Here is a 25,092-nt window from a genome sequence, read left to right as displayed (position 1 = left end):
CTACTTTGCCCAAATGAAGAGGAAAGTATCCCCCAAGTAAGTGCAATCTTAACACCCTTCTCCTTCCCCTCCCCCCCTCAACGGAATAGATGGCAATTTATTTGTAGCTGTGGCAAAGAGGTTCACTTTTGATGATCCCCAAGTTTGAAATACGCTGACAAGAAGCAGGGAATCCAACTCCCATTTATAGTCTTGGGGAAAACACCTGCTGAGAGCATTGGCTGTGACATTTTGACTGCCCAGGAGATATATTGCTAAAATTCCATGCAATATTTTATGCACTAGTTCTATAACCTTATTGCTTTGGCAGAAGGGGAAGAGAATCTCGCTCCTCCCTGTCAATTGATATAAAACACGCCGGCCATGTTCTCAGTCATAACTCTGATAGACATAAAACAAAGGCAAGTATTTCTGACCACTCTGAGATCCAATAGATTGATGTGGAGGGTGGGTTCTTGGGGGTGACCTTCTGCTCTGTACTGTTAGGATGGGGAGTGCACCTCAATGCTCTAATAAAAAGATGCATTCATGCTTACAATTACCACTGGTGTTGGTTGGAGGAAGGGAACTCCCACCCCTAAATTGCCATGAACTTTCCACAAGTCTCTGGAGTGTTTCACCTATTGAGGAACTGACACCTGTTTCTCTAGGCTTTGTTTGTGTGATGAGTAAACTGATCTGAGCCATCACTGGAAACAGCAAGTCTTTTGTTCTGTCACAAAAGTTCAAGCCGCCATCTAACCTAGAGGTTGAAGACAGTTTTTGACTCAAGTCTGGGGGGCTCCCTTGACTAGTTCTGACATGGTTTGATAGCATCATGAATCTGTCCATGCCAAGGAATTCTGGGATGCTAGAATAAATTGTATATTCTGTACGGGAGTCACTGTGGATTTTCAACTGAAGACAAGTCCAAGAACAGAGAAAATGCTTTCTGTATGGCGGTCAACACTTATTGATACGATCAACCCTTGAACAACCAATCATGGGAATACTATGATCACCTGATAATGCAGGTAGGAAGCCACTACAGACAGAACCTTTGAACACACACAGAGCTGAGGAGAGACATAATGAGAGTACCCGGTACTGAAAATGATCCTGACCTATGACAAAACACAGGAACCTTCTGTGGGACAGTTGTATTGCCATATGGAAAGATGTATAAGGTCAAGGGTCAAAAAACAATCCCCTGCATTGAGAGCAGGAATTATAGCTGTCAGAGTCACCATCATGAACTTCTGAGACCTCACAAATTTGTTTAGGTGTCTTAAATCTAAGATTGGTCTCCACTCCCCCATTCTTCTTTGGCCTGAAAAAGAACCTCAAGTAGAAGCCCCTTCCCCTTGTGTTGAGCAGGAAATGGCTCCATCACTCTTATATGAAGGAAGTTCATTTCTGGTCTTAGTCAGAATTCAGGAATGGGGTCCCTGAAGGAGAACAGGGAAGGTGGGTGAGAAGAAAGGAAGTAAAATGGATTGTGTAGCACAATTATATTATTTGCAGCACCCATTTCTGAGATGATATGTTCCCATGCTTTCCAGAAATGAGTTGGTTTCCATGTGGGGGGAGGCAGGCCAATCGTGGCAGCTGACAGGCTAAACCCTTGATCATCCTGTCAAAACTGGTACTTTGAAGATGAAGCCTGCAGCAAACTTTTGTTGGGTTAGAGGATCTCTCTCTGGAACCCATGTCCCTTTCTTGGAGATTCCAACAGTCTCTAAACGCCAGAGAATTGCACTCAGGGTGGGGGGATCTTTGAGCTGGTGATGTACTAAAAATTCTTTTTTGTTCACAGGAGTGCAGATACCTAATGAACATAACATGATCCTGGAGTCTTTCAATGCATGCAATGTGGGAAAGGGTGGCATCCAGGGCTGCTTCACCAAGAGCAATGAGGTCCCTGGACTTCTTCCCTGTCTCTTCAAGACTGATGAAACTGAAGGGAGATTTCCATCACTGTTCTCTCTCTTCTTCCTTTAACAAAAGAGCTCCAACCAAAGAGGGAGGTGGATTAAACAGTACTGGGGATATATCAGAGTCCGAAGGCCATGTGGTTCTTGATACCAAGAAATGGTCAATACATGCAAGCAACAGAGACTCTGGTGCAGCAGTCACTAATAAGTTCTTCAGGTACCTAAAGTTTTGTGGTACCAAGCAGACTTGTAGTACTGAATGGAGTTGCAGCACTGAGTAAAGTTGTGACAACACAGACTGCTACGCTCATCCCTGTAGGATGGTACCAAGGGTTTTGAGCGCTTCACAGACATCACTGACATGCATAGAGGCTTAGTCTTACATGGTTCCGAACAGCCTGATAGGGGTACTGGAAGAGAAGTTAAGGCCGAAGGTACTGATCTATTGCGCTTGCTCTGACCATTTCTGATAGACTGTACATACCAGGGCCTTCTCAGAGCCATGCTGACTTTTCAAAATGCTACAGGAGCTTCCCATCTTGGTGGTACCAGAGGAGCCCTTCACCTCTACAATACCAAGTCTTGAGGTCAAAGTCTCTGAGGCTGCTGACCTGCTCAGAGAGCAAGGTCTTTTTTTAGGTGGATTCCTTAAGAAGCAAGTTAGAATCTTCTTAGAATCTTTAGAAAAGATCTGAGACTTACCTCTTTCTAGGAAAGTTTTGTGCCAAGGTCAAAGCGATGTCAGAGACCCCGGGAGACTGGTGTACAGGGAGATTTTCCTGACCTTACTCCCAAATAGGGACATGGGGAGTGCTCCATGATTAACAGTTACAGCTTGATTTGCTGGTTCTTCCATGCCGTGAATTTGAGGGCTACACGAAAGTCACACTTCTGTGGGAAACGCAACTCCCCTAGGCAGCAAATGTACTTAAGAGTGTCCTTCGCTGACTGGGATAGTCTCTGTACATTTGAGGCAGCATTTAAATCCTGGTGAACGGGGCATACCGCTCAAAGGGGGGATTTCCCCAGAGGCAATAATGCAATCTTCAAGAAACTAACAAATTAACCTAATTAACTAATAACCAGTAACTAAACTGAGCTAATCCAAAGTCAGCAAGCAGCCACGGTGCAGATACAGTAAGCTCCATCCCTGACCAAAGTGGCGGAGAAGGAACCGAGGGTGATTTGCCCAAGCAGCCTGATGTATCCTTGTGCTCCACGCCATGGCTATGAGCAGCGCATGAGTGGGCTGAAAGAACACTGCTAATGAAAATCTCTGATCGAAGGCATATGTGGCACACACACCTGTAGTAAGATGAGGCCCTGAAACAAACTCGTGTCAGAAGCCCAGTCTGAGGCCTGAAGCCCGAACCAAAGTACTTCCAGGCATTGCTAAGCAAAAGCTGGGCTGTGAACCAGAGGCAGGCCCCACTCACAGAAGTTGGCAAGAAGAGGGTTGCTAGAAGCAGGTGCATCCACACAAGTGCAAATAAGAGAAACTTGTGCCAAGATGGCATCAGAACACTCCACAGAGATAACAAGAAACAGGCAAGTGCATCTTAAAGACAGGGTCAAAAGGACAACATGATGGATAGATTTGTTTGAACCAACATGTAATGGGAGAAGCAGCACCCTAATGAGTAAAGGGGCTGCACCTCAATAAATCAGGAGGGATGAGTAATCTGTTCTGCACCTGTATAAGAATAGGTCTGGAAGTGCACATTGTCGTCCAACTTAGGGGGCAGTGGAGTGTCCCGCCACTGACTGAGCTGTGTCCATTGCCAGGGGGCACATATTCGTAGTATGTCCTGTAGAGTCTATAGGAAACTATTACTGTGCTTCGTTTGACAATAAACCTGGCTGGGTGCCTTCGTACCTTACTAGAGTCTGTGGTCTTTGGGGGTTCTCTTGGGATCTGTGGTGTCAGCTACCTGCACAGAGCTGGGGCAGCACACAGAGGGAACACACACGCAGCCAACTGTTATCATCGAACAAGAGCAGAGCCCCACACCAGTAGCTACTGACCTAAAGTGCAGCACCCATTGAGACACTAATCAAACAACAACATTAGGGAACTATGCCAAGACAAGACCAGGTTTACACCAGAAAAGGTTTGCTAGTATTCCTCCTACTGTAGATGGGAGTTAGGCCAGGAAAAAATAAATACATAAATAAAAGTGTGTTTGTTGATTGAGCTTATGCCAGTTCCCAGAGCAAAAAAAGCTATACCAGCAAAAACACTTTTTTGCCAGTATAATTGTGTTTACACTTGGGCTTTTGACAGTATAAAAATGTAGCAAAAAAGAGAGCAACACCTCTATGCAACATTACTATCCCAGTAAAAGTTTTTAGTGTAGACCTGGTCTTAGCCTGCATTGCTGAACCAGCAACTTTCCATTTGTATCCAAATGGGTATGTGGGTCTGCACTGTTAAATTGCTTAATTGGTAACTGGCGTTGCTTTTGTGGTTTTGTGTCAGGTGAGTTTGTGGTAACCTTAAACTTTTTAAATAATGCAAACATTTTTTTCTGGAAAGTACCCTCAACATACCCCTGCACAGGCCTGCACCTCCCAACTTGCCCCAACTTTCAATCAAATCCATGCCTGTAGTATATTCAGCAGAGATAGCCCAAGCATCAGGTTAAAGCACACTTCATAAGAAATATAAAGTTTTAACATAACAGATATTATTTCTACTATTCCTGTTTCCCTATTCCTGCTTTTGTCAGCTCCTCTCAAGATTGTAACCCAGTCTCCATCCTCGACTTCAAGTCAGAAATAGTAAACAAGAGAAAAAAAATTGCCTAACATCCACTGCTCCGGCCATTTTTCATCTTATAAACTAAGTCCCAGGCCAAAATCTAAGCATAGGTTATTTTCTCATTTTCATGATGTTTATTACCATTGGTAGTCAATACTGTTTCTAGCTACATCACAAGCAACATTAAATATTTTGTGTTATAATATGTTTGATGATGAATTGATGCTTCAGAACCTAAGCTTTCATTTTAAAAGAATGCAGTGTTCCTAACCTTCTAAATGTGACTCTACCATGCGGTGCTGTCTACGTGAGTCTACACACAGCCTTAAAAAAAAAATTTTTTTTTTTTAAAAAGCGTTCCCTGCCTCCTGCATTCAATGGATGGTTAATATGAAACCAAAATATGGCCATTTAAAACATCAACAATGTTAACTTTTTCATTATTGATTGTTTTAGCAGAAACATCCAACTGCATTGTGTGGGCAGCATGCATGGGGTAAGGGAAAAAGGTGTTCATGCAAGAGGCTTGTCATTCCTTATCCTAATAATAAAGCTTGCTTCAAAGAGAAGATTGACATTATGCATAACTTGAGTGCATTAGTTTGATAAATGATAAAGTACTCAAGACACTTTTCTAGCTAGTGGGCTGCCCACTTCTCCTTTAAGATCTTTAAAGTCATTCAAATTTAACTTCAGTGAACCTGAGAGTTCAAACATAACAGTACTAACAGCTTCCATTGATCAAAGTAATTTGTACAAGAAATTTTTTTATAATCTTGTACTTCTATCGGAATTAAATGAATAAAAAAGCATACTTTTGAATTTCACTTAGAGGACAACTTCCCAAAAAGCAAGACAGCTTACCTCCTCAGAAACGTGGCACTTTTCTCTGTCAAATACGTCAAACTAAAAAGTGTACCACTAAATTTATCAACAATCCACAGCATGTAATTTTTTTTGTAAAGTTATCTTCATAGTCCATTGGATAAGACTAAAATACCACCAACTCTTAGCAGAACACATAACCATTAAATATACTTGAGAGTCGGAAAAGCCAAAGAGGCCAAGATTAGGGACTAAAAGGAAGAGGTCTCCATTTCTGGTAACTACATTAATGCTTCAAGATGTATGTGAAAGCCTCAGATACAAATGTCCTCAAAAAAAGGACTAATAATGAGTTCTTGTCATTCTACGCACGAAATGCTCAACACTAGGTCCTTGTCCATACTCCCATGTAAACAGTCTGGAGCATGGTTGCCTAGCTGATCATATTTTGTATACACTAATGAGAATAATCACCATAAATGTAGTAAGCAGTTCAAGTAAGATGACCTCCTAAAGGTGGAAAAATATCTACATCATCACAGAACAAAGTTTAATGTTTTAGTTTGCATAGCTAAAATGACAAGACTGGACAATTCAACATCAGCACTTGTGTGATTTAATCAATGGGAAAAATCCCCCCCTTTTCTGAAAGTTTCAAAACTTGGGCACAAATGTTCTGCCTTACTTTTGATGTCCCATAACATTGTCATCTTTGCATTTCATATAAACTTGCAGCAACATAGTCAAAGTAGATAAAACCGAATCAGATACAACAAACTAGCTACTATTTTACAAATAGTTTCTGATATCATCAAACATCGGTCTGTTTTGAAAAGGATGGGTGTTGGCCCTTATTTTATGAGTCAACAGAATCAAGCAATTCAGTGGCCAGGAATCAGGATTTCACTGTTGCATCTGAAGAACCACTGGCTGCGATGACACAACCTAGAGAAAACAGTAAGATTACAACTCATGAGGAGGCTACCCTATGGTAAAATAAATAAAAAAAAATTAAAAGATTCTGGCAAGAGCTTTACCTTCCAGTTTATACTCTGTCAGTGAGGAAAATGGAAGCAAAGGAGAAAATTAATTGGAACATCACTGCGTTCCAGTATTAGTAATAGTAATCTGGAAACTGGATGTTTTGATAGACCACTTAAAGCTTCTCTAGAAAATATCTTGGAAGTAATGCCCACTAGCTAGGAGGAAAAACACTCCTATTGAAAGAGTATGACATCAGCTTTAACTTTCTGGACAGGTGGTATGCCCTAACTTGAGAATCATTCCATAGTCACCTGCTATGGTTGTGTGTTCTGCTAAGAGTTGGTGGTAGTTTAGTCTTACCCAATGGACTATAAAGATAACATTACAAAAAAAGATTACATGCCATAGATTATTGATAAATTTAGTGGTACATTTTTTAGTTTGAAGTATTTGACAAAGAAAAGTGCCACATTTCTGAGGATGTAAGCTGTATTCTGCTTCAAATGTGTATCTAGGCATTCAGTGACCAGATATTTAACCAAAAGCAAAATCTCTGTTGTAAAGTGTGAAAGGCCAGAGAGATTTCTTCTACCACATAAAAATTCCAGAGATTTATGGGCCTTTGGTCATGGCAAATGAAAACCCTCCAGAATTACACATTTGTATTTCCAAGAAGAAACGGCTTGTCTAGTTTCAAAATAGATTCTCACCCTTGTTCCACCAAAGAAATATTGTCATTCCCTAATAAGAGAATTCTGATCCCGAGTAATATTGATTTTAATGAAAAGAACGCTTTTGAAGGATTCATTCAGCAGCCATTTCACACTGAGTCTAGAGCTGTAAGCAGCAGCTTTGTCCCGCTCCCTCTGGCCTAGTTCAGCGGGGCTCGGGCAGGCTCGAGCATCAGTCCCCACTCTTGGAGTCATGTAGTAATTTTTATTGTCAGAAGTGGGTTGTGGTGCAATGAAATTTGAGAAACCCTGGTCTAGAAAACATCACCTATGAGGAAAGATTGAAAAAAATGGGTTTGTTTAGTCTGGAGAAGGGAAAACTAAGGGGGGGTGGTAATGATAACAGTATTCAAATACAGAAAAGGTTGTTACAAGAAGATGGGAGGAAAATTGTTCTCGTTCACCTCTGAGGATAGGACAAGAAGCAATGAGCTAAAAGATGGTCTAGAATCTAATAATACTTAGTCCTATCTTGAGTGCAGGGGACTTGACTAGAAGACCTATCAAGGTCCCTTCCAGTCCTACACTTTTATATTTTTAAGTTTTGTACCTTGGTAAATTGTCTTGAGCTCTATTGATGTATAGCTAGGTATTCTTATCAATACCTGTTCACAGTAATGTCTCAACTGCAAACGTACATTACAACTGCCTAAGTGACAATTAACTCCTATTCACATTTATCTTTCTGTTAAAAACAACCAGGAAATTCACTGACAAAAAAAAAATGAAGTTTGGCTGGTAGCATATGGTCCCTTTCCAAAATGCTGAGTGGAGAAAAACTCAAATTTCTGAAAACAAGGAAATACGGATTAGTGTATTCAGGGTTGGGCAACTGACAAGCCAAATATCATCAAAAATGGTCAAATATTTTAAAGCAGTAATTAATTAGACCGAAAACAAAAAAGACAGACTAGGGTCTCAAATAGGCTTAGCCTTGGATACGTACTTATGCCTAATTACAAAAACAAAGTTACTTAAGTTATTTTAACTCAAAAAAATGCAAAACAATTAAATGAAGTTTTTAAAAGTGGAAGAATAATTACTTTTTAGCAATGTTATTTAGCATTTAAATGCGTTATTCAAGACTGAACAGTTACAAAAGAAAAAATTACACAGAAAAAAAACCATGTAGCCATTATAAAAGAAAAGGTCATTTTTAAATGCACTTAATGCTAGGCACACAGGAGGCCAACTCTGCAAACAGCTTAATGGTTGTGAACCCTCCTCTCTACCCCCCCACATTCACACCATTTTGTGTTAATTTCGGTATTTGTCTAGGTCAGTTTAGACTGTAAACTCTTTCAGGCAGGAACTGTGTCTTTTAAACTTGTTTAATGTGCTTTGTAAACCACCATGTATATAGATGACCTGGTATACAAATAAAGATATAAATACATAATGTTGATTCTAGAAATTTCCAGCCAATCAAGATGCTCAGTTTTCAATTAGTTGAGCATTTTCCCAAAAGGTGCCATTAGCATATAGAAAAGTAAGCAATCAAGACATTTACGTAGGCTTAATAATGCATGGCACGATGATGCAATTAAAACACAGGCCACCACCTAAATTTGGGCTTTCTGCTGGAATACTTGCCAGTACTGGACAGTGGTCAAAAATAGGTGGTGAACTGACATTATTTGGCTGGTCAATTGACCACACTGGCAAGCCTAGATACATGCCCACAGAACATTAACTCTGCCTTCTGAACCATGACCCAGTATACCCATAACACACAGCGTCACATTCTGCCTTCACACTGTGCTGAACAGGAACTACCTATAGATGCTTTCTATTCAAACACTTAGTCTATTCCACATCTGCTAAACTTTTATAACCTCTTTACCCCACTTTACAATCGCTTTACCTAGGGTTGCTAGGTGTCCAGTTTTCGACTGGAGAGTCCGATTTTACAGTCTCCAGTCAGAAGTATGGACCAGACACCAAAAGTCCAGTTACCACAGGACCTTAACTAGTGTAGAGCGAGAGCAACAGCTTCCCCAGCTGTAGAGGCGGTGGAGTGCGGCATCAGCACCCAACCCCCTGCAGTTCTGGGCCCAGCAGCATCAGCCAGAGCCCAGAGCAGAGCAGAACCTGCCAGGCAGGAGCAGGGAGCACTGGGAGGGGCCAGTCTGCCCCCAGCCAGAAGCTCTTTTGGTTCTGCTCTACCCTGGCCCAAGCAGGGCTGGCTTGGCTGCTGCAATGGACCTGGAGGAGCCACCCATGAGGTAAGAGAGCAGGGCCTGGCCCTTTGCCGGCAGCTGGGCAGGGAAGGATTCCTGGGGGGGAGCTGAGCATTCCACGCAAATTTGGCCATAGCTGTAGTGCTGCGGCACTGGAATGGGGACGGGGAGGGAACCAGGGTCCCGGAACTTTCTACTTGCCTTAAGGGAAAATAGGCAGGGGGAAGGGAGGTACCTATCATCAACCTGCACCAACCTCTGCTCAGCCGAGGCCACCTCCTACCTGCATCTCATGGGCAGGCAGGCAGGCTCTGCATCAGATTGCAGCTCCCAGCCCTGGCTCCATGGTGGCAGATGAGTAGTCCCCTTCCAAGCAGAAGCAGCCCAGCTGGGGGAGGATGGGAATGGGAGAGGCTAGAGCAATGGGGAAGGGGGAGGAGAGAGAGGGGAGAGCAGTGAGCGAGGATGGGGCCTCGGGGGAAAGAGGCGGAGCAGGGGAGGTTCTGGTGCTCCTGCTGGAGTGTCCAGTTTTGAGAAATTGAAAAGTTGGAAACTCTACCTTTACCCTTATGTACACAAGTATACTTTCACTTGCCCTTCATTATACTCACAGTGCACACTCACCTCCCACCTAGTGCTTACAATTCCCATAGCAAGACCACTCCTATGCCCAGATACTGGCACAACCTACATCAGAGGTGGGCAAACTACGGCCTGCAGGACCATCCTGCCCAGCCCCTGAGCTCCTGGACCAGGAGGCTAGCCCCCAGCCCCTCCCCTACCGTCCGCCCTCCCCCGCAGCCTCAGCTCACTCACTCTGCCGCCAGCACAATGCTCTGGGCAGCTGGGTTGTGAGCTCCTGGAGCAGCGCAGCTACAGAGCCCAACCTGACCCGGTCTCCGTGCTGCGTGCTGGTGGTGGCAGCACAGCTGTAGCACTGCCAGCCACCGATGCTCCAGGCAGCACGGTAAGGGGGCAGGAGCAGAATAGGTTGGATAGAGGGCAGGGGAGTTTGGGGTGGTGGTAAGGGGGTGGGGGTGAGGATAGGGGTCCAGGCAAACAAGGGGTTTAATAGGGCAGGAATCGGGGGGAGGGACCAGATAGGAGGTGGGCGCCTGGCCACAACCCCCTCCTCTAACCAGCCCTCCATACAACTTACAAAACCCGATGCAGCCCTCAGGCCAAAAAGTTTGCCCACCCCTGACCTACATAATACAGTACCGAAATGAGGCATACTGAATCTCTGAAAGTACACATGCATTTCTTTCCTTTGATCACATACATGGAGGTGGGGTCACACAGAAGGACTCATTCCTAGAAGGGCAGAACCCCCGCAGATCACCTCATAACAGTCATAGCTCTGCCAAATTTGCTCTATACAACCCTTCCATTCAATACAGCTATACATAACACTGTTACTGCAGCTGGAGTGCATGCAGATAATTCCCAGTTGCTGTTGCCCACTCTAGGAGTGCAGAGTTAAGGTTGCATGGCTATGTACCTTAATTCCGTATTTCCTGGTTCTCATATGTTTGAGTTTTGCTGAATTCAACACTATGGATGTGCACGAGATATCACCAGGAAACCTTAACTCTGTGTAAATGAAGTGTTCTTTGTCAGTGAATAGCTAGGTATCTGCATGTACTAAAGCAAAAATATTTTTATGGAAAAACTGAAGGCTATTATTTCATTTGAATTTAATCTAATTTCTACATTAATCATGTAGAATCATCATGGGCTTGGTTCTTCACAACTACTATATACACAATAGATTACACAGCTCTAAAAGATTCCAATCTACTACATGTTGATAGTAGAAAACAAACTTGCAAGTCAAGCTGCTAGTGGAGAAAAATGAAATTGCAATTATCAAGATTCTGGGGGCCAGCTGAGGAACATTAGATGTGTTGATATTTAATATAGGCCAAATAATATTTTAAGGTTTGCCTGGTAGCAAGACTCCCAGGATGTTTTGCCGTTAAGATGAAGCTAACTTTAGAGAGTGTAATTTTATCAAGCAGTAACCCTTAGCATGTATTGAAAGCTGTTGTAGGAGAAATCTCAGCATTGTACTAACCACAAGATATGAAACAAATGTCTAAAAAAAGGCTTATGTGACTAACCAACAGGTGTCGATATGGTTGGAAACTTGCAATGGAACAGAGAACCCTGGAAATAGCCTGTTTTAACAACTGTGTACCAAAACGAAGAAATAGATACGGACCAGAATGATACAGAGGAAGAGTAACAAGGACATAACTGCCCCTAAATCATAGGAAAAGTAAGACCATCTGCAGACTGGATGCAGGCTGTCACAGAACTACAGGGAACATCTTCCATAGCTGTTGGTAACTGTATGCCTCTCTGTGTATGTGCTGCCTTTTCTAATTGTTAAATCAATAAATCCAATCAAAGCTGAGGTTTGTTTTTATTAAACTAATCCATACTTAAAATAACTCCTCTCGTTAAACATATAATCACAGTTAACAAGATTAACCATTACTGGTTATCAATTAATTGGTTCTTGATTACTGACAAATTACTGATCATTAATCACAAACAGATGCTCTTCAGGTTCACCCAGGAGGTGAAGGGGAGATGGAAAAAAGTGACAAAGCTATCTTTGCACTCCTCCAGTCCTGGGGCAGGTCAGCATTGAGCCCGTCTCCAGGCCCAAATTAAAGCAGCTCAAGGACTGCTCTAATTGCCACCAGTTGCCAACACCACAAAAGTACCATTATGACAACTAGTGATTAGATCTATGAAAGGGATCCCTGGCCACACCTTTTTCCCCCAGCCATGCCCCATGTTCCAGTCAGAGGGAGAAGGAGCAACACAGGCACCCCACATTCCTCCTAAGTAGTAGAATTCAGTTAGGGCTAGTTAACCTGGATTTAGAACAGCTTTGTAACAGACCAGCACAAAGCTGCCCCAATGTACCAGAGGACCTGGCCCCAAAATTTCTAACAAAGTTAAAATGGAGCAATACTGAAGATATGGAAGTGACAGAACATTATTTACCTTCTTCAGTGGGGAATGTTTCCAGGAACAAGGCCTGTTTTTTAAACAGGACAGTTTTACTGTTACTGAAGAATATTTTTACAACAGTCAGAATCATTATACTACAGTGCTGTATACCCTATGTAACTAGCTACGAGTCATGTTACAGGATTGCATATCAAGATAACTCAAACACAGTTTGACCAATTCTCAAACTGCAGAAAATGTATCTCTCACTTTCAGAGCAATCCAATTTCACTAACCAAAGTTATAAGAGGGTTAAAAATAAGCCACAAAATGAAACCTAGCTGTAACATTAAATATGGAGACTGTGGCCAAGAACTTCAAAAATGGATGCCCAAAGTTAGACTCCTAAATCCTTAGGAACTTTTTGTTTGCTTAAATTGGGGCCTTTTAAAAGAAATTAAATAGATGTTAAACACACACAGTCTGAAGGTAATAGCCACACAATAATTTGAAGATTCATGTGATAACTTGCATTTATCCCACATTTTAAAATGCCTCTACCACATTCTCCCCCACTAAACCATCTTCTTTAGGACTACTAAAATTCCATACTTTCTAAACATCTTCAACAGCCACCCCCCACAAAAAAAAGTTTCCTTTTCCCACCATATGGAACTTTCACTCTCATGGCACTTCCCTAAGACAGGCAACATTCAAGTTCCAGGTCATTAAGAGGTTGAAGATCTGCTATTTCACGATCCTTCAAGATTAAAAATGCAGGGTTTGTACCACTGAAAATAGGAGATTCTCAGCTTTTCAAAAGATCCCCAGCATTTGTTTCTAGTTCTGGAAAGTCGGTACATATGAAACAAAGTAAACAGATGCAAATATAATGATTTCGCTCTCTCAGAAGTCTATACATTTAGATTCATAGTGCTACCAAAGTCAGGTTTATAGGTAGAGGAACTTAAAGAAATTATTACAACAATTTTTTAAAACAAATCAACTTTTCTTAACTAATTTTCCTGTAAAATATGTGGTATATATGGACTATATAATTGTGTGGTCTAAAAGTCTCATCAGCACTCATTTACCATTACCTGCATAGACAAAATAAACTCAGAAGAGAGAAACTAGGATGAGAATTTAAGGCTTCTGCAAGTAAAACTGAGTATACCTTTTTTAGCCACAACCTATTTCTGCTAGTTCCAGCAGAGAAAGTCAGTTGCAGGATCTTGCCACCGGACAAATCTACGTTTTGTAATGGCCCAGCTAATGCTGTCAAGTCAACTGCAGACAGGGATTGATGAGCCACCTCTTTCCCTCTCTGCAAATTATTGGGGGAGGGGGGAGGAAGTATGACAGCTGGAATTTGAAGGTCACTCAAATGCAGACATAATTTTGTGATGTTTCCCATCTGGCTCCTCAGTTCTCTCAGAGTCTGAAACATGATGAAATGGCTCCAAGTTTCCTTTATGCACTCCAACCTACCAATTTCCAAGCATTCTGAATTAATACTTTGACCTTGTTGTGTATGGTAGAACATTCATACTCCACCTTTAGAATGAAGTCTTCAGTTTATGTGCCTAAAGACCTCAGGAAGGTAAGCTAAGTATACCACCAAGGTCAATTATTGAAGGCATAAGCAAAAGGCAATCACTAACCATTAATGAAAACCTGCACTTCTGCCAGGGCCGGTTCCAGGCACCAGCTTAGCAAGCAGGTGCTTGGGGCGGCCACACCAGAGAGGGGCGGCTCGTCCTGCTTTTAGGCGGCAGGTCCCTCACTCCCGCTCAGAGCGAAGGACCTCCCGCCGAAGTGCCGCAGATTGCGATCACGGCTTTTTTTTTTTTTTGGTGGGGGGGGGGATACGCTTGGGGCAGCAAAAACCCTGGAGCCGTCCTTGACTTGTGCTCATAATTAAATGAGCCAAGATAGCACTTTACTTCATGCATAATCTAATTTCAGCATAAAAAACAGTTGATAGTTACAGAAACTCACATAATCACAAATCAATTCAAAAGTGTCATGAATGTACAGCACCAGACATTGATTGCTCTTGAACATCTTCAGAACCTTTGAAGCCATTTCTACTATGCAGGGAAGAATATGATTTTTCTCTGGTAAGTGTGCTGTACATTGTGCAAAATAAGACATCTGAAAAAGTTCATGTTGACATTGCCAGTTTGAGTAACCAAATCTTGATCAGTTTTGGAGGCTTAAGTTTTCACTGAAAAATGTCTTCAAGTTTACCTTTCACTGATAGATGTCCAGTTTCTAGATCAGAGGTGGGCAAATTACAGCTCGCGGGCCACATCTGGCCCACAGGACCATCCTGCCCAGGCCCTTGAGCTCCCAGCTGGGGAGCCCCCCCGCCCCAACCCTTCCCCTGCTGTCCCTCCTCCCCCACAGCCTCAGCGTGACATGACACAGGAGGGGGCTGCACTGTGGGGAGCAGGAGAGCAGGGAGGGAGGCTCACCTGAACCCTCAGGGGAGCAGGCAGGAGGTGCGGGTGGCAGGAACGCTGAGAACACAGGTGAGGACTCAGGAGGAGCACTGGGCAGCTGCGCAGTCGACCGGAGAAAAGCAGAGCTTTGAAGGGGAAACCGTCACTTCTCTCTGGCTGTGCAGCTGCCCCTGCTCCTCCTGAGTCCTCCGCCCATGTCTGCAGGGCTGTATTCTGAAAGGGGTTTGGGGGGTTGGATTCCAGGGAGGATATCAGGGCACAGGGGTGTGGATAGGGGTCAAGGCAGTCAGGGAGAGGGTGGGGGGTTGGATAGGAGGTGGTGTTCCAAGGGGGCGGTTAGGAGCAGGGGGTCCCAGGAGGGGGTGGTCAGGGACAAGGAGTAGAGGGGGTTGGATGGGTCGTGAGGTCTAAGGGGAGCAGTCAGGGGGCAGGAAGTGGGACGGGGCGGATAGGGTTAGGGTTTGGGGAAGCAGAGCCTTCCCTACCCAGCTCTCCATGCAGTTTTGGAACCCCAATGTGACCCTGAGGCCAAAAAAAAGTTTGCCCACCCCTGTTCTAGATTCTGAAATAACATTGAAGGCTTCATACTTTTGGTCTACAGCACTTTAGGATGCCCTATATTTTAAATAATCAATATGAAAATGCTTTCCCCCCACACTTCCCTATCTTCTCTTTCAGCCATTGTTGGAGCAAACTGACACTGTCCTTTTCCACAAAAGGATCTCTTTCCAAATCCATGAGCTCCAGCAAAAATGAGCATATGCAATGCGTTTGTGTAAGGCTCAGTGGTGCCCTCAGGCCCCTTAAAATTTACAGCAGGAATATCTAATATTCTAATTCAGGGACACATTTTGCCACAATCTATATGCTTTGTGTTGTACATAATAAGCAACATTTGAATAGGGCATGTTCTCCTATATAAGGCAGCTCTTGCGGGGCATGTAACATCTTTTTGCAGGGTGCTTACACAGAGTCTAGCACAATGGGGTTTGGTCCATGACTAGGGTTCCTCCGCAATACCCCAATAAATAATAAATAATACTATTTTATTAGCAGAAGTGTTATCAGCCTGCTGCACACACTCATATCCTTTACTGAACCACTAGCAGGGGGTCTCAGAATACAATAATTTGGTGCCCTTCTAGTGAAACACTATTAGGGGGCTACATGCATTTTCTCCTCCATTTTACTTTTTTGCATGAACTCCCACAAAACGCTATAAACCCTCTTTGACCTGCAATCCATAATGTGGGAAAACTCTGAGACCTACAGATATAAACACACTATAAGAACTAAGAATTTTTATTATTCTTATAAAACAGTGTAAGGCTTATCTCGTCACCAAGAGGCCAATTAGTTTACAGTATTGTATGAAAAGTTAATATAAACTCAGACTGTGTGACAATAACTCATACTATCTGATTTGTTCGTAATAGTTACCATAGTTTGTTTTCACTGCTAAAAAAAGGGTGGATTTTCAGCAAGATAACTAAAGCATGTTCGCTATTAGGCTATAAAATCCTAGTGAAGACAAAACGTAATTTTACCACAAGGTAGCCAAGCCAGGTTAACCATAGTTGGGGTAGCATAGTGTTGACCTCTTCCAGCAACCCGTGGTAAAATTATTGTCTTGTCCCCCCTGGGATTTTATAAAGCAATAGCTAATACACATTTACCTATCCCACTGGGAAAAAAGAAACGACATCTATTTTGCAGTAAAGACACAGCCTAGGATTTATGGCACAAACTGAAATTTTAGAGTGGGAAATGAGCAGTAGGACATTTAGTCTAGTGAAAAGCCTGGGCTAAGATAAAAAGAACACATGGCTGACTGAGTCATTAACAGGCCATGTGTGCTTCATTCCCTATGGAGCAGTCCAAACGAACTCTTTTCTAGACAACAGGTCCCAGATATTGAAAAGCCAGAAAACTGTTTCAATTATTCTGTACACTTGGACAGTTCTAAATATTAACAATGGCACCTAAGGAAAACCTTTGTTCTGAATTTTTTTGATGTAATCTCTTCCAACTCTTTAAATCCAGAACTCTGACAGTAAGTTATGAGCCCAAGCTTTCGTTACACACACAATTTCAAATGCATCTTTTGTTGACACTAATAGTCAGCAGTCTAGACAAAAGTTTATAATCACTGTTGAGACTCAAATGCTATGTTGATGAGAATTATTAAAGATATTTGTTATGTAGGGTTCATGGTTGTCACAGTTATAGCTGACACAGGCAAGAGATGTAATTACCTAGAGCCTCAAATATTGTTATACCTGGTACAAGCTTGTAGCCTCTTCAAGAAATTACAATTGAAATTGCACATAAACTCTAACCTCTTAGCATAATTTCTGACTCTGTAGCAGCACAGAGGAAATTCTCAAATTATAGGCAGCATCCACTAATCTGAGTTATGTGAGCACAATAGGCTTTTTTTTTAAAAAAAAAGGTTTTGGAAGAGGGGAAAGAACAGTCACCCTATTCTAACTGTGGCTCTTCAAGATATTGTAGTCACTGTGGATCCCACTATAGGAATAGGTGTGCATGCACTTCACCTGCATAAGATCAGCTTCTTTTGAATAGCAGTGTCCATCAGGGTTGCATGTGCACTCTGTGCCTCTTCTTGCTCCCGTGTGAAGACACAAAGGGCATAATACAAGACCCTCCCTCAGTTCCATCACAATTCAAAGCCCATGATAGCAGAGGACTCCAAAAATCAGAAATGGAGGACTATAGGGAAAGTAATGAATATCTCTGAGTATGTGTCAGCCTGGATCCAATCTGTATGAGACTGGAAAGCAGTATCACCTCTGGATGGGGGGGGGGGAGGGGAAGAGTGAGTCTCGTATCAGTTGAATTGCGATTGCAGTACAGGTCTCCCAACTTTGGCATCTGACTTGGCATCTCTGTCCAAGGCTTAGTGTCTGACAAAGGTCAGTGAGTTACTCCATATTGCTGCTCTACAAATTGTTGATACTGGCACATTTCTGAAGCAGAGAGATGATGTTGCTTGTGCTGTGGTGGAGACAGCTACATGATGTTCAATGGGAGCAGTATACCAGCTAACTGCTAACACAGCAAAATATGTTGTGTCATCCATTCTGATAGTCAAATGAGATGGCCTGACCTTTAGATTAGTCACTATAGCAAGAAACAACCAGGGGAACAGCTTGAACAGTTGGGTTCTGTTAAAATAATAAAATAAGGCCCTGAAAACATCAAGAGTGTGCAACTGCTTCTTCTCCCGGAGCAGAGTGTAACATAGGAAAGGAAACTGGCCCCAGTGGTTTGCTGGGGGAGGAAGCAATAGACATGATGTATCTTGATTTTAATAAGGCTTTTGACATTCCCACATGACATTCACATAAGCAAATTAGTGGAAATTACTATAAGATGAGTACAAACTGGTTGTAAGACTGTACTCAAAGAGCAGTTGTCAATAGTCTGCTTCAGACTGGGAGGGTGTATCTATTGTAATCCCACAAGACAGTGTCCTAGGTTCAGTACTATTCAATATTTTCATTTATGACTTGGATAGTAAGGTGGAGAGTATGCTTATAAAATTTGTAGATGAGCACCATCACCTAAGTAAAAAAAAATTTTTTTTTTTAAACCAAAACTATTTGGCAAATGTGTCTCAAATTCATCAACATTTTCAGGCATTTACCTACCTTTTTGGCAAATAAATTATTTGTCTGAAAAATTTCAGCCCACTCTTGTTATAGATGCTGGCTTTATTGCTTAGCATGCTGGCTTCAGGCTGTTCGTGCCAAAAGATTTCATTAATGCTGAAGTTTTCAGTGTCAACGTTGCTAGTGCCAGCTACATCAGCTTCCTCTTAGCCTTCCTTTCATTGCCCAATCCCAGGAGTCTGGAGTGTGCTCGAGGGAGTGCTAGCCGATGCTGTCTTTTCCAGACTCACACTGGCAGTTATCACCTCAGGGTCTGAAGTGACCCACATGCACTGCTCTAGCAGAAACATGAGCTGAACATCCTTGGTTTTGCAGGTCCTTGAGAAGGACTTTTACATAGAGCACCTACCAGCTATGTGGCTCTTTTGTAGGTAGAAGAGGTATCAATTACGTCCACCTTTGGTGGGATTCAGTCCGTCGCAAGACGGGCATTGTTTGAATCCTAATGATTTAGAGTCTGCCAAGAGGCGTGGCCACTGGCATGCAGAATCTTCCTCCATTGTACAGAGGGATGCACAAAGCGATAGCTGATAGGACCTCCCAAAGAAAAGAAAAACTGAGGAAAACAGAAGTGTGAAGATGAAATTTGTTTCACACAGAAGAGTTGAAAAACTGAAATGAAGTTTCAGATTGTTGCCATAGGTGGTAAGAAAAAAGCAAGGGAGGGTCATGGCCACTCTAGCCTTTATGCCTTTGCACTGGAGTATGAGGCAGTGCCAACAGAGACAGTTCTTCAAAAGGTTCTGCTCTTACATGAATGTGCATCACATTAGGATCCACACTGACACATACTCAAAACAATAAGGCTTTTCCAGACTAAAACTTCATTAAAAGTTAAGGATGAAAATATATTCTCTTTTAAAACAAAGAGAAACAATGCTGAATCAGGACATCTGCTATTAAGTTACCAGCCAACACACAATATTTACATTTAACTTTGTTTAATTCCTAGCATTTCATTTGGGTTTCGTTGCGAGTTTTATTGTTTTGTCAGTTTTTCCTTTAAAATGTATGCTATTAGCTTTGTTTTCAAAAAGGACAGAAATCAACTGATTCTTGATTAATCTATGTCTAGAATCTAAGAATAGATAGATAATCTTGTGAGAATTTTTAAAGTACCAAAGCTAGGGATCTCTTAATTATCTAGGACATGCTCCCCATAAGAAGGTCTAATACAGCTCATTTTTGGGCAACAGAGCCCAGAACTCTGAGGAAGAAAGAAAATCTGTTTTAGTTCAACTTTTAGTTCAATTCTAAGTTTTTTTCAGAACTGTGGCTAATTAACGGCATGTAGGTGAAAGATTAAATCAAATCATTTCCCCAAGAATGTGATAACTCAAATCTGTGTACTGAACACCTTTTTTTAAAAAAGGTCATTTTAGGTATGAATTTGATGATCAAGGAAATGAAACACCTTTATTTAACTTCAAAGAATACAGAAATATATTTTAAAAACTCAGAAACTAAGTACTGGCAAGGAGCCATCAAGCATACGGCTCAAACAGGCAGCTCCAGAAATATTCATTAGTAGCAAAAAAGGACAGAGGCTTCTGAGCAGAAACAACGTCAGTTCCTTTTTATTAGCTTTTGAATATTGTACCTTTTTCAAAACTAAATTCTAGAAATAGTCAGAATAGCAATAGGTTAAGAAAGGCAAATAGGGCAGTTAAGTTTTAAAATCATTTCTTTCTTGTAATCTTTAAACTGTAATTAATTTTTATTCCTGTGTATATCATTTTGTTATTTAAACAGACTATAAAAGGAATGAGTTATTTATGTCTTCTGACAATTTTTGAAAAAAAAATTGTACCAAATTACATTTTGCCTGTCCTCTTAGGGCTTTTCTACATGGTGCATCAGTGCTCACTACGTGGGAAGTGATTTCTAAAGCACACTAACTTGCTGAGCATTAACTGGCCCATGTAGACCCTACTGATGCATACTACAGGTGTGCTTTCATTTAGTGCAGGCTACTCTTTACTCCAGTATGTCTGGGAATGTTTATAAAAGCACAGTGGGGTACTGAGCAAAACGACAGACAAGAAGGGGCAGCTCATAATATGTTATATCAGATCATTTATATCACATATAGTGTGCTTAGAAGTGTCACAAAAAACAAACACTATCACAAATGTATTATGCAATACAAAATAAAGAATTTTTTTTGTATTACCTGCTATTTCTTGGTGTCTGGTAATTTCAAAATGAGTCATATATATTTCAGTCTGATCCATAGTATTACAAATATTAAAAAGCTGTTTAGAAAGAATTCATCAATGAAATTATATTTGGAAAGAATCATAGTAGAAAAGGCTTAATTATTTAAATCGTTAGCACTAATTATAATAATTTGAATGTAAGTAGATTCCCCTCCCCCCTCATCAGCTGAAGTCGTGTGTGTGTGTACAAACCAATGAGCAGGGCTAACCTTTTCAGGATTTGTCTACATAGGAAAGTGTTACAGTTATACTGGTATAGCCTCCCTGTATGGGCATATTATGGAGTAAAAGTAGCTTTTTGTTCCCTCCCCACCACTTATTTTTTTAAAAACAAACATTAATTCACACCCCTTCCAAAGCAACATAAGCAAAACTGAAAAACTCTTATTCCAGAATAACCATTCACACAGGGGGTTATACTGATAGAACTATATTGGTTTAAATTCACATTTTAGTTTATACCAGTATAAAAAAAATTTTCCATGTAGACAATTATAAAATAAATCAATCTGAATATAAATAGCATACTTACATTTCAGTGTAGAGTATATAGAGCAGGTCATTGCTCTACAAGTCATTGTCTGTATGAAATTTTAGTTTGTACTGACTTCCCTAGTTATTTTATGTAATCTGATGTAAAACTTGGCAGATAACTAGAGGAATTGATGTACTCCCTGGAAGACCTCTGCGTACCCTCAGGGGTACACGTACACCTGTTTGAGAACCACCTGCCTAATATGCTTAGTTGATTCAATGTTTAAAATGGTAGTGGCAGATGGTGGGGATTCTACACAAAAGTCATCCCTAGATGTTGCAAACACTGTGAGGGCTGGAGCTGGGTTCTCTCCAAATTCACCAAGAAACAGTGTTCTTGAAAACAGATCTTTGCTCCCTCAGTCCTAGGTCATCTAAAAATGGTGACAATACATCCCTTTCTCCTTCAGAGGAAGGCTAGGTATCTGACTTTAAGCTACTTCTTTCCTACTCCCCTCTCAGGTGCATGGAATGTAGATTTGCTGAAAAGAAATCTAATTGTGGCAGGCAACTTACCTGAATTTTAGTTTTATGTACCAAACAGGTTGCCTTTTGCATTTATTGCTCTGTTATATAAACTTTATAGGTCTCTGGCACTTTTAACTTCACATAGTCATTAGAAATGTTAACTCATCTCGGGGGAGGGAGGAGATTACATTTGCTAACCACTTTAAGTATGAGCAATGAAGACAAAAACCACAGAACTTTAGATTCCCCAGTATCACATCTTCCAAAGATACAAGACTATTAATAATTACTGGCAGCTTGCACTAAAAATAGTCAAACAATTATCAAAGTTGAAATTTTTCTTATTCTACATGCCGGTAAAAAAAAAAAACTTATTAAAATGAACTTAGTTAACGCAGTAATGTGTAGTTCCATTTGACTTAACAATGGTGAGCATCTAGAAATTCCATACTACACACCAATGCAAAATGCCACCACTAAGGCTCTGATCCAGCTAATAATCATATGCACAGATTTAAGCATTTTAGTAGTTCCAATGAAGTCAATGGGCTAAATTAACACATGCTCAAATGCTTTGGTGAATCAACACCTAATACACTAGGCAGCATGATTCAGAAAAGCCCAAACCCTAACACCAAAAGAAGGCTGCAGTCCTACATATCTTAACTCAAGTTGTTAAATACCCAGATTTCAAATCCATATGGCAGTGTATTACCTGGATCATTATGTGAGTGAGGCACAACAAACACTTGAAGAGGTTCATCATCCCATTCATTTTCATTGTACGTGATATCAAATCCTTGTTTCCAAACTCCACCATCTGGATTATCGAAAGGAAGAATATCATAGACATCCAACATCTAAAAAGAGTAAAAGGAATGTACAGCATGAATTCATAGAATGGATATAGTGTACAATTCCATATTAAAAAAATTCTGTGTTCATTAAAATCCAGTATTAAATTCTGGCTGTTGCTCTTAAAAAAATATATTTTTAAATGGGTAACTGAAGACCAATCTGACCTATAGCAGCACAAAACATGCTTAGTATGATAATGACTGGGGACCAACCAAGATCAAAGGTTAATTGTATTGAGCACTGTTCATATACACAGCAGTAGATAGTCCCTGCTCCAAAGAACTTACAATCTAAACTGCAAAGACAAAAGGGTAGAGAAAAGGGATATATAAATACAAGCAAATTGACCAGCGTGATGGTAGCATATGTGATGTCTAGTTCCACAATTTTTTTTGGTGGGGGAATCTATTAGGAAGGGATTAATGAAATGGGAAGTCAAGGGAACGGAGAAGATGAGGGGACAAAACAAGTGAGGAGAGAGAAGAGGAAGGTCTGAGGACAGGTGGGATGTGAAGATGAGGTAAAGAGTCTACAAAGACAGCAGACACGAGGGGGATGGAACAAAAAGACAAAGTCCAGTCAAAACTATAGGAAACATTCTTGTTGCTTGATATAATTAAGGCTGATTCTGTAGCTGCTCTCTTCCTTAGTAAAATATTTGCTCAAGTCAAACAAGAGATATGAAGTTTATTCAGATAATTGAGGTCACAGTAAATGAAGCTTTCCAAAATGAGGTGCCTGCAGAATTTAGACACTAATGGACAATTTTCTATGGAGAAAATCTTGTGTTGAGGTCATACTACAGGAATTATATCTGACTTTGCTAGTTAGGGCTTGGAGAACCACATTTCTACCTTTTTATTCTCTAATCAATTTTAAAAACACAGAGCTGTTAACTTCTAACAAAATAAATAGGTAACTTTATATCCTCCATATTACTGAAGGAAAAAGATCTAGGAAGAGCAAATATCACATTGTCTGAACATATAACTTTATGGTTTCAAGTTCTGAAAAAGAAAATAAGTTATTTCCATTTCCAAAGAGAGCTCAGCTGGATCCCCATATTTCACAATGAAATCAAAAAGGTTTTTTTAATATTTTATGTAGTTAATTCAGGTCTATATCAGTAATGCACTCTGAAAGCATTATTATCCGTAAAACCTCAAATGGTTTTATATTGTGGCCAGAGTAACAAAACAGTTAACAGAACATTAAAAGGCTGATTCAAAAATCATATACAAAAGATTAACCTTCTGTTAAGTTTGGGCCAAGTCTCCAGGTGCTTGGGTTAGGCAAAATGCAATTAAAGCATAGGCAGTCACCAGATAAGATTATCTTTAGGCAACATAAAAAGTAATGAACAAAAACCGAGCAAGGATCTCAGGTTTTGGCACTAACACCAATCTATAGAAATCAAACTACTTTAAACCCTCTTTATAACAATATGCTAGTGTGTCTAAGGGCACTCTGAGTCAATTTTCTTTTTCTAGCTCACAGATTTAACTTTCTTTACAGACTTAAAATTAGAGAAATAAACCACAATGGAATGTTGCGGTTATATTTTCTGATCCTAGTCATATCCCACCTCAGAAAAAGTTTATAGAATGAATGTTTACATAGCACCGTAAGAATTTATGTGACTAAACAATAACACTCATGGAAAGAGGGTATCAATTTAGAGAAAACTGACTTGTCACTAACGAATCAGAGATAGCACACAATTTCATATGTTTGACATCTACATGGGGCCAGGATTTCATCTGTAGAGATCTGTTGGCAGTAAGATCTTGATCACTCAAAAGGTTTATTCTTTTGTTTTAAGATAAAATAAAATAAAGATAGCTCAGTTTGCGCTGATCACAGCAAATTTCTCATTTTATATGCTTTGCTGTTGTCCATAAATTATAATATAGCATGAGTATAGAGACCAGTCAAGTGGCTTGGTTTAGACTGCCACAAAGCTTTGTGTACACTGGACTCACCTTTCCTAAAACTTCACAATATTGATACTAGAGATGCAATTCAACTAGTAATGGTTCCTTGTTATTCCTAGAGCTCTCAAGCAGCAACAGACAGCATTTTAACAATAGTGTATGGTCTACATCTCTTTTGAGCAGTTAGACAAATTTATGGTTGAAATAATGATCTATATTTAGTAGTAGAAACAGCGGGATTTTTTTAGGGAAAAAAGGCTAATGCAGACGCTCCCTAAGACGTCTACGAGAATTCATCTAAATTTTTTTTCTACAAAGAGAAACTGATTCAGGTCTCTGGAATTCAGAATAGACCTAAACCCTTCTAACTCTGATTCAAAACACAGTGCTTCTATGACAAACAAAAGGACTACTCTGAGGTACTAACAAACTATGCCCCAACAGGGGCAAAGAATCAAGACTCAAAAGCAACATTAAGACCATGGTAGGGTTGACCATTCAGGTACAATTGCACTAAGGCCCTTACGCTCTGAGGACAACTCTGTACTATGAATG

General features: G+C 40.8%; 1 protein-coding gene across 2 annotated transcripts in view; it reads right to left on the bottom strand.

The window, feature by feature from the left end:
* Positions 1-25,092, bottom strand: part of MAN2A1 (mannosidase alpha class 2A member 1) — a 213,293-nt gene that overhangs the window by 163,224 nt on the left and 24,977 nt on the right. For both annotated transcript variants that reach the window (XM_045020807.1, XM_045020808.1), the window contains exon 3: positions 22,461-22,605. In XM_045020807.1, the coding sequence (XP_044876742.1) occupies positions 22,461-22,605 (145 nt within the window). The remainder of the gene's footprint in view (positions 1-22,460; positions 22,606-25,092) is intronic.

The sequence above is a fragment of the Mauremys mutica genome, chromosome 6, assembly GCF_020497125.1.
Source record: "Mauremys mutica isolate MM-2020 ecotype Southern chromosome 6, ASM2049712v1, whole genome shotgun sequence".
Classification (NCBI taxonomy): domain Eukaryota; kingdom Metazoa; phylum Chordata; order Testudines; family Geoemydidae; genus Mauremys; species Mauremys mutica.
The sequence above is the reverse complement of the archived record's forward strand: the minus strand, read 5'-3'. Positions and strand labels throughout refer to the sequence as shown.